Source organism: Vipera ursinii, assembly GCF_947247035.1.
Source record: "Vipera ursinii genome assembly, chromosome: 1".
NCBI lineage: Eukaryota > Metazoa > Chordata > Lepidosauria > Squamata > Viperidae > Vipera > Vipera ursinii.
The window spans coordinates 218,877,269-218,888,161 of record NC_139512.1 but is presented as its reverse complement, the minus strand read 5'-3'; the positions used below and the strand labels follow the sequence as shown (position 1 = coordinate 218,888,161).

Below are 10,893 nucleotides of genomic sequence, written 5' to 3'. Positions count from 1 at the left end.
TAACTTTCATCAGATAAACCAACTTTATATTCCTTCCTTTTACATTTAACAATTTCGATCTTTAGTTCCTTCAAATAATATTGTGGAACTTGATTTGCTTTCATTTTTCTTTGTCCCTCTTACAAAATTCTTCAAAGCTTAACAAGTCTCTTTTATAAGCCCATCATAAGAAAATTATCCAAATCACTCTTTTGACTTGTTATTTGCATATCTCTTTTAAAACATCGGCTGGTTTGTTTTTTTGCATGTCCAGTACAGCATCTTTTTCCATATTATTTTGTAGCTTGTCATTTTTAAATCTACATTCACTCTCAATCTTGTCAGGTAAAACTTCTTCCATTTTCATAGCATCTTTGAAACAGGCTATCTATAGAGGCAGGCAATCTTAAAATTAACTTCTAGATCCTTTGTTCACAAATATTCTTTCCAACTATGAGTTCAGGATAACCATTAGATAACTAGGTATATGGTTTTGATGGTGGTAAAAACTATTGTGCTGATTGAAACCTACTGCTAGTAAACTGTGAAGAGGATTGCAGCCATTAAAATATGCAATAAACTAGAAAGCTGAAGAATAGCTGCTTTTGCAACTCAGTTCAGTGAGGTTTACTCTATGCTAAATTTGATTCTACATCACTGCAGTCATAGTACATTCAGTCTACAGCCTAGTTTGCCAGAAATGAAGAAAAGAATCTGAAGTAAAATGGCCACATCCTCTGCTAGAGGTATTCTCTGAACTGCTTTAAATTATCCTGTCAAATTATTTCACAATCAAGACTTGAACTCATAACGCTTTGCCAGAAAATCAGATCAAGTGTTTTTTTAAAAGTCTGTTTTGAATGCTGTCACATGCTAGGAAATAGCTTTCTAACATAAGAGAACCGTGTGAAGCTTTTGAAAGAAGTGCCTCAGAAAAGGCCTTGACCTAAGCCAAGTACCCTTCTTCAAAGGGTAAAGCAGATGCATCCTCCAGTGTTTTTCAAATTTGGCAATTTTAAGACGTGTGGACTTCAATTCCCAGAATTCCCCAGCTAGCATGCCAGCAGAGAGAAAGTTTAGGACAGCCTGTTTCAGGGTGGCTTTGCGTATTTGTGCATTTTGGGGACATTGCCACCAAAGCAGCTATTCACGTATACCCCAAGATAGCGTCCACAGCCATCATGAGACTTCTAAAGAATATGGCTGCATTAAAACTTCAAGGAAGTCTTTTGTTCAAACCAACATGCCTGAAAAGCCCCTTGTCTGAATGCTTTGCCCAGTCCTATAAATATATAATTTAATGTTTAGAAGTATAATTTAATCAAGCTTTTTAACTGAATTGTAAATACAGGTAGTCCTCAACTTATGACCACAACTGAGTCAAAAATTTCTGTTGCTAAGTGAATTTTTCACCATCTTATGGCCTTTTTTGCCAGTTATTAAGTGAATCACTTCAATTGTTAAATTAATAACATGGCTGTTAAGTGAATCTGTTCCTCCCCATGTGAGACACAGACTCAATCAGCAATTTCAAACAAGGACCGAGATGCTCTTATAAAGTGATATTATGAAATCTCCCCTCCAGAACTATAGATGGCAAAATTTTAAATCTAGCCTACATTCCACTAATATAATCAGAGACAAAATATTAGTAAGGTAAGGTGAATTGGTTATGGTGAAAGGCATTCTGTATAGACCATCTTACAGTCCTAGGGGGATAAGCTTCAGTTTTTCTGTAAATTGGAGTCAAGAAAACGATGCTTCGTCTGAGGTTGCTTTCCCATACTTTACTTGGATCCAGCTGAGGGATCAAGCTGAAAAGTTGCAGGAACTTAGGTCTGAGCTTTCTTCCAGGAAGAAACAACCTTATTATCGGGAATAGGGTAAGGGGCAGATATGCCTCTGGTCATAGTAACCGGTACTTTAACTAGAAAATGTTTACACAAACCACTGCGGAGGAGACACCAGAGGCCAGGTATGTTGTCAGACTTCTAGGGTTGTTTTTTTTTTTTGAAGATCTCATCAACTCCATCCAACCACAGCTTTAACAGTCATCCCTCCCACTTGACCTATTCACTCTTCCTCCATATATTTCTTTTGAAATTCAGATATGATCAAGATACTTCTTATATTTCTTTCATACTCTATTCAAAATTTAATTCACATTCATTCAGCTCTCATTCATTCTTCACTCTGTCCCTTCTTGCTTACTACTCTTTTTATTTTTTAACCACACACACACACACACACACACACACACACACACAAATTGTGACTCCAATTGTGCATATAATGAAGCAGGCTATGACCTTTGCAATGCACTGGTTTTGTCTTCATTTTTTTATTTGCAGGTTGTTGTTTTTATACAGTCATGCCTAATACTAACACTTCTAGAAAAATGAAGTTTGAATGACAGACTTGACATATGCTCGCTCTACCACCAACTATGAATTGCTTTCCCATATATAATCAATAAAAATCATGGTTTGCCTCTATGAAAGGAAGGAACGGAATGGCTCTAATTATGCAGTAGAAATAAATCGAAGCAGGTCTGTCTAGGAAATGAAAATGATCTCCTCTGGTGTCTGTATTATGTGACTGTTAGGAAAAGAGACCCCTGGTATTCTCCACTTTTCAGATATCCAAATGCCATGTGGTCACTGAACATTTCCACTTCTGTGTGTTCTTACATTTTTTAGGAAACCATGATGGATATTTATGGGGAAAGGAGCAGATCAATTACAGAATCCTATGTAATCAAAATATTTCAGTGTTTTTTCTGGATATGAACTGCTTCTTTTTTATGATTTTCTCCTCTTACAATAGGAATAATAGCACCGTATTTTTATGAAAGAAAAATACCTTGAAAGCAATCGTGGAATTTCACTCTAAATATAAATGTAATGATTATCATGGAAACAATATGTCTATGATTTTTTTCAAATGTTCTAGGCCACATATATGCAGAATATTTTCTTCACATAAAATTTTGGAATATGAACAAAAAAAGTTTTTTTGAAAAGGGAGTCTCAGAATGAGACTCAATTACTTCAGTTACTACTCTTTCTTCAAGAAATGTAGAGAGAAACAGAGTAGTGTTAATAAAGGAGATTATTTGTAGCTCAGGGTTGAAATGAGGGGTCCTTCGTGCTTTCTGAGCTTGCTTGTTTACCTAGAGATTCATTACCCAAAGTAGATAACATCAGTTTGGGTAATGAAACATCTGCAAGAAAACAACTAAGCTCAGAGAGCATCAAGGACCTTCCACAGAGAAGTGTAATAGTGAAAGTGCTTGAGTAGAGCCAGGAAGATCCAAGTCCAATTCCTCCTTCAGTCACAGAAACTCACTGGGTGATTTTGTGTCAATCTCAGGCCCCCCCAGCCCAATTTCACAGAATTCTTGTTGTGAAGGAAAAATACTTCTTGTACTCTGCTTAAACTTAAGGACATTTGAAAAATACTACTAACTACTGTAATAAAATTCTAATGAATTTCTATCTATAAAATCAATTACTACACCATTAACTAAAGCCTACCCACACTCTAGTTGTTATTTTCTAATAATTGTAATACACTTTTCAAAAGAGTTTGGACATTCATCAAAATGATTGAGTTATGTCCAACAACACTTGCGATAACTAATTCTCTCGGAATGTGACTTAGAAAATCCCAGGAGGTTCAGATAATGTTCCTACTGATGACTCTTTGGCATCATCATAACACAGTGGGTCTCAAACAGAAAAGAGCATGGGGGAAGGTAAAAACCTAGCTGAGATAATTATTGTAGATAATTCATGCAAGCAAGCCAAACCATATTCTGTATGGAAAGGCAAAAAACTCTAAACCAGGGGTGTCAAACTGCCAGCCGACAGGCCGGATGAATCATGCCAAAACCGTACCCACCCCATTGCCAGCAATGGGAAAAAAGTTGCAATACTTCGTGGCACATCACGTGACGTCATGAGTTTGACACCCATACTCTAGACTGACTGTATGATGGATTTTTTCCTGACCTCAGATACCAATCAGGTTGAAATATAAGGAAGGAAAGTCCTTCTGAACAAGGAGCCATAAATATATAAATTTCAAGAACTTTCAGCCATGTCTACCTCAGTGTAACTCACAACAAAGAAGTCAGCATTCAGTTGCCTTGTTCAAACATTCAAGTGCCTTGGTGTAAATGAAATGAAATGAAAAAGCTTCCTCCACACTAAGACACACATTTTCATAATAACATTGTTAATTGTGGCGCCACTGTTTTTGAGATCTGCACTCATTTACTGCAGCTTCCCTATAGGAAATAAAACAATTATTTGGTAAAATGTTTCAAGACATGGGAAAACCCTTCAATGAATGGATTTTAAGCAATAACTTAAGTGCTTTCTTGCAAAACAAAGAGGCCCATGTATTTCGCCTTTGTAGGATGAGGGCTGGAGAGGTCACTTCTGAAAAATAACCGGCTTTAGTTCTAAGAAGAATGTAAAAAGTAATGTTTTGCATGGCTTTCAGCTTACTTTTCATAAAAAAAAAATCCACTTAACCAAAACTGGGACTCATCCTTCAGATCTAATCCAGGATCCATAAATGGAAAAGAGGTGGCAGCTGAAGATGAAATGTTTATGTTGTTGTAGGAGAGAGCAGAAGAAGGAGAGAAAGGATGTTTTGCATTTTGCTTGTCGATGCCAGGGAGTTCCTTGCTCCCTGTCTCCAGCTGATAAAAGGGAAAAAGCAGGGCCCGGGTGAAAGAGGAGGGGGAGGGCAGCTTCCCTGTAGTTGGCTCTCCAGAAGTGAGGGATCAGGAGGAGTCCCAATGGTCTGACAGCTGAAACAGATGATGCAGCACACCACCTATGTAAACAGAAAGGCAGGCTGGGCCTGATGGTGCTCAGAGATATGACCTTGCCCATAGAGCCGCTGAGTCTAGACTCCAGATGTGCTCTCACTGTTACCAGGCCAATTGCAGTCCAAGTGGTAAATATTTCTACCAGATGACAGTGGTCTCTGTTACAGAAATGAGGGGGAATGGACAGAAATGGGAGAGAAAATGAGCACTGGGCACCATTGCCTGCTTAGAAAAATACTCTGCATCATCTGAAAGAAGTTAGGGGGCAATTATTTAAATAGGTCACACACATTCCACCACTCCCCTTTGCCATGTTCGGTTGACAGGGATCCAAGACAAACTGGAGGCGATTGAGCTAAATTAGTCGCTTTAAGCGTACTGAATGGGAGGGCTTCAAAAAGGATCAAAAGAGACTTCTTTAACACTGGGATTGTAGTACTTTGAGGTAAAGTACAGAAGGGGAGGGGAAAGTAGAGTCCCACTGCCAACTGCTAATGGAAAGCGAAGACCACTGTTTTTAGGAGACAATAACAAAACCACAGCAGACATGGGAAGGGAAGGCAGATCACCTGAGATTTTTGTTCCGGACTACAACTTATCCTATTAAATCAGGGCAGCTTGATCTAAGCTTCTTAGATTCCTCAAGACACCAAACAGGATCATGATAGAATCAAGCAGTTTATATTTTATTCCAGTCAGGGGATCATTGGGGGAAAGGTATACAGAATAAGGAAATGTAATCTCTGTAATTCACTCCTGGTTCCTCCTGTCTCTATCATGCAGTGCTGCAATTTTCTGCCTCTACTGCACCCATATTTGATGGCCTCTAAAGGCTGAAAGAACTGGATGAGCTATCAATCACAAACCAACAGTTTTTTAAAAAACTATTCACTAGGTTGACACCTCAGTCCTCTTTTGCTAATGCTCCTTTTTCAAGTGTTTCATTGGACTTTTGTTTCTTCAACCAATGGGTCAAATCTTCAGGAGGTTTAGGCCCAAATTCATATTATATTTGCTGAATGATGTAATCCGGAGGTGCTGAGACTATTATAAAGGCATACTGAATGCCAAGCATCCAAATCACAACCATGTTGCTATAGGGATGCTGCAACGGCCACAATTTTTACAACCAGTTGTAAGTCTCCTTTTTCAACACCATTGTAAGTTTGAAGAGTCAGTGGACAATGAACCCTTTTCCTGTAATTGTTTCTCCTAATTTCCCCAGTACATTTAAAATCCCAAGAGTAGCTGAGGTGCATTAAATGCAGCTTTTTAAAACAGCACCAAATTTTTGTATCAAATGTGAAACCTACATTTGCAGAGTCCACTTTAATATAGGTGACTACTAGCATGGAAGGCATGCGTAAGACTTGGCAGTGCATATATTGCAACTACAGCAATGGGAATAGGAAACGGACACAAAATGAATATTTAAAAGTGGGCATAAAATGAAATAACTTAAATTTCTTGCAACTTAACTCCAGTTATCTAGATGACAGAATTAAATATAAATACAGTTCTATAATCTCCCAAGCAGGTGCCCTCAGCCAGGTAAAAGTAATCAAGATGAAATTAAATGCTGGTTGATTAACATGCCTTTTACAATCCCTTTCTTCTCCTCCATTAGTTAAATTATGTGAATAATCTCAATGGAACACCTGCTAACTACTTCTAATATGAACAGAGACTGGTGTGTATTTATTACAGTTGGATGTAGATGTACTTGCTAATTGGCACTCTTTTCTTCCTCTCTGCCTTTTCAACTTCTTTTTCTTTTAAAAGCTTAAAAATAGCTTTTGTCATCATCAAATGATGAAAAAAAAACCACCAAGGAAAGATGGGTTTACATACTTGACGTCTTCATATGGCTACAGAGAGGCTACATTTGAGATCTCTACCTGGTGAACTGAATACATTGCTAGGTTTCTTTGTGTGCCCAGGCACACAAAAACAACATCAAGCTTGAAAAACAATACAGAGAAAACCTCCTTTTTAATCCATTGAATTTACCATTTTGACTTTGAGATGTTGTGAATGCCACGGGGAAGTGGGTAGAGCAATAGTAGACAATATAGTTATTCTGCCGTAAAGCTATTACAATAAGTGGCTTTTTGTTGCAGTTTAAGAAGACATTAATTTGGGAGTGAGGGGTTAAGATTAATAAAGGGATTTCAAGTGTCCGCCATTGCAGTTTTGCAAGTCCATATATCATTGTGAAGTAAATTAAAAGCAAATATCTTTAGATTCAAGACAAAATAAGCAGGCGTTGAAGAAGCAACTCTATTTGGTTAATTACTGAAATATTAGGAAAATGTCAGCCACTGTCATAAGCAAGAAGTGTGTGAAGGGAACAATTTTGTTTGACACTGCATAGAAGATACCACATGTTCCAAAATTAATCACTCTTTGAGTTCTGTTTGCTGGTCAAGCTAAATTACACTGACATTCTAGAATCTGTGTTTATAAAGAAACAGCTAATTTTATTTGCCTGAAAAAATTGCAGTAAGCTCAGATGTGATACTCTTCATGTATTTTCAAATGCTTGAGCAAATTAAAGAGAAGCACATACCCAGTGCTTTTTTTCTATAAAAAAAAAGTGCCAGAACTCAAAGGTGCTGTCACTGGGAGCGATGCCGGTGTCTTGCTACAGCGTCGCCACCCATCCTTTGCACCCCCACCCCTGTGGCTCAGAGCCACATGCCGTGGAGATTCCCCTCCCCGCAGTTGCCATGCCACGGCCCGTGCTGAGCCCCCACCCAGAGCTGCTCCAAACCCCAACCAAGAGCTGTTTTCCTCGTGGCAGTGGTCTCCAGCGCCAAACAGCTGATGGCCTCCAGTACTGGCACTCGTTCACTTACTGCCCCGTCGCTTCCAAATGCAGTGAGTGAGTGAGCAAGTGGCGTTTGGAAGCATTTGGAAGTGATGGGGCAGTAAGTGATTGAGTGAATGAGCAAATGGTGTTTGGAAACATCGGGGCAGTAAGTGAGTGAGCGAGCAAGGGGCCTTTGAAAGAGACAGAGTGAGTGGGGGAGAGACTGAACGAAGTGCCTTTGAAAGAGATGGAGGAGTGAGTGAGAGCGACTGGAGGATTTTGTGAGCAAAGTGTGAGTGAGTGGGGAGGCTTTTGCGAGTGAAGGGTGAGAGAAAAAGGGAAAAGTGAGGGGGAGAAGGGAAAAAGAAAAGGTACTGACTTCTGACTTCCTCTGTTACAAGAGTAGAAGGAAGCATTAACATTGAACTTTTTGCTTTTCTATAATATTATAAACTAGCCATTTCTATAACAATAAATGAATCTAACCAATGAAACCCAAAATACCCCCCCTTTTTTAGTTATCAAGTTTTTGACACCTTGTTAAGCACTGGTGGTACTTGAATATTGTCATCTCATAAAAGTGGTACAATTTCTGAAAAGGTTGAAAAGCCCTGATGTAAATGGAGCCTAAATTGTTTATTGCCATCCTATTTGCAAATAATATCTTACTTACCTAGTTGAGATGGTGTAGTTGGGCAGCAGGGAGGGTGTAAAGTTCCTGCCTTCGCTGCAGACAACTTGCCTGTGCAATGTTTGCTGGCCGGGTCTTTTGGCATGCTCAGCAGCAATTCCTATTGGCTTTCAAAAGCCAATAGGCCAGGTGTAGGCAACCTTGGCTCTTTTATGACTCGTGGACTTCAACTCCCAGAAGATGTTACATAACATAACATCAACTAGAAGATGTTAAACTGTCCTGTTTCTCATTGTGTTAATGAGTCCTCTCTAAGCTCTGCTGGTCAGCTTGTCCTGGATTGTTTTGCCGCAAAATGGAATGGTTTGTAAGTTGCAGTTAAGACATCTCATTTTATGTTGTAGATTGTGATGTTAAAGAAACTAACTTGATGTTGAACATGATAACAGCAGCACGGTTACTGGTGGGACAATATTGGAAGAAGGATAGTTTGCCCACTATAGAAGAATGGGTGTTTAAAGTTTCGAATCTTGCAGAAATGTCTAAGATTTCTGCTTATTTGAAAGATCGTTCACAGGAAAGATATATTTCAGTTTGGAGGAGATGGATAATTTATATTCAGAACAAATATGTGACTAAAAAGTTCCATTTAGCTTATGAGTAGATTTTAGTGGGATATTGTTATTGGTACTTTGTTTGTAGTTATGTTAAAGGGGAGTTAAAGCACATTATGAATTTGGTTAATTGTATATAATGCATAATTTTTATTTAGAATATGATTATTGTAACTATAATCCTGTATTTAGCTCTGGGAAGTGGGGGGGGGAAGTGGGCGGTTTTGGGGTGGGAGGGATTTGGGGATATATTGTAAATTTTTGTTTTTGTAAAACTCTTTAATAAAAAAAAGATATGCAAACTGAACTAATCAAAGCTTTCAGTCCCACAGAACAACTTTTAACAGAAATAAAGGCCAGCTCCTTTAATACACAAGTCTCAATTATGCAACTCTGCTTCCCGATTCCTTAGCCTCCCTCTTTTCCCTCTGGGTTCATGGTACAAACATAGAATATTAACTTTATAGGTAGTAATCTTCCTTTCATTCACTGTTGCTTGCACCTGATTAAACAGAACTGCATGCATATTTCTCCATTAGCTTTTCTTTTGGTTTGCTCAAATGTGTTCATGTCATACTTCTTGAGGCGTAGCTTCATTATTCTGTCAAACGGTAGTGCATTTCTTCAAGGTAAATGCAGTTCTGTGGCACAATGAGGGTGACACTCCGTTGTTTAAAGATTATCAGGAAACCAGACACTGAAACCCCTGGCATGTTTCAATTTTTTTATAAAAAGAAAAAAAACATACATTGAATTGAACTACTATATTATCATATTTGACTTATAAAGACCTTAAGTAGAAACACAATTTCTCTCATTCTCTCTAATATCATCACACAACAATGTATATCACTTTGGCTAAACAATGTGGAGCATACCCATCAAATATTGATTCAACAAAACATTAAACAGAAGCATTTCAGAACTGAAATAAAGACAACTTTATCTGCTACAATGGGTGTAGTTGTGAATGTGAAGCCTTCTTTTTTTTACATTTTAATAAATAAAATTAAGCTGCATAACTGTATGACTAAATTTCCAGACTAAGCAAAAAAAAAGTTAGTTCTTGCAAACATAAAGTCCAGAAAGAAGGTAATACATCTCCGATATAATTCTGATCATGATCTAGGAAGGCTTTCAACTCTTCACAGGTGTTGATGTTGCTTTCATAGCCTTTTTAAGATGATGATAATTTGGGAGGATTTTCATGAGGAAGTCCAGCTGTAATGTTTGTGGCTGTGGCCGCTCAGTTTGCACTCGACGAAGGCAGTCCGCTCCGTAGATTACAGTGTTCTCAGGGATGACTTCGTATGTGTTGACATTGCAGCAGGCACCGATAATGCAGCCGCTTGTCAGGATCACATTTCTACCAACAAATGCTTTTGACTCAATTACATTGTTGTCTCCTATTTTCATTGCTTGAGAATAACAGCCAACTTCAAACACATTATTAGTGCCAATGACCATCAGTTTGGTTCCTGCTTCCTCTGTAGTAGGAATAATGTTTTCAGGACAGCCATTAATGATAATTGCCTGTTCTTCTATGAGATTACCTTCCCCAATCACAATTGGTCCAGCTTCTGCAATGATTCGGGCTTTGGGATGAACCACTGTCCTAGGTCCAATAGTCACATCTCCTTCGATTTTGCTCTCCACACAAACAACAGCTCCAGGAGCAATCTTCACACTTTTCTGCACCTTCTCCGCCATCTTTCTTTTCACCCATCCATTACTCGGCCTGCGATGAGACACCCTTGCAGATATCAATGTGAAGCCTTCTTGAGGCAATCATAATAGACTGACCTCTGGGTCACATTTTACACATTGTTTATTTAAAAAAAAACACCCACATCAATTATAAGCAAAAGAAATGCCACAGGGACTTCAGTTGAAAACAATTGGAAGGTTATAAGATGAGGAGTTTTTTAAACTTTCTATAAAAAGGGATTACACTAACCTATCTTTGATATCTTTAGGAGTTAGACTATCTTCTGGTTGGTAGGATACAGGCAAG

General features: G+C 38.4%; 1 protein-coding gene across 1 annotated transcript; it reads right to left on the bottom strand.

Annotated features, from left to right (window-relative positions):
- Nucleotides 1–9,870: 9,870 nt before the first annotated feature.
- LOC310637658 (dynactin subunit 6-like) lies at nucleotides 9,871–10,606 on the bottom strand. The gene has a single exon (XM_083358161.1). The coding sequence runs from the start codon at nucleotides 10,587–10,589 to the stop codon at nucleotides 10,017–10,019; it is 573 nt and encodes a 190-aa protein (XP_083214287.1). The 5' UTR covers nucleotides 10,590–10,606; the 3' UTR covers nucleotides 9,871–10,016.
- Nucleotides 10,607–10,893: the final 287 nt, after the last annotated feature.

What these genes read in the sequence shown, in the direction of transcription:
- LOC310637658 (XM_083358161.1), bottom strand. Translation starts at nt 10,589, where the DNA reads ATGGCGGAGAAGGTGCAGAAAAGTGTGAAGATTGCTCCTGGAGCTGTT.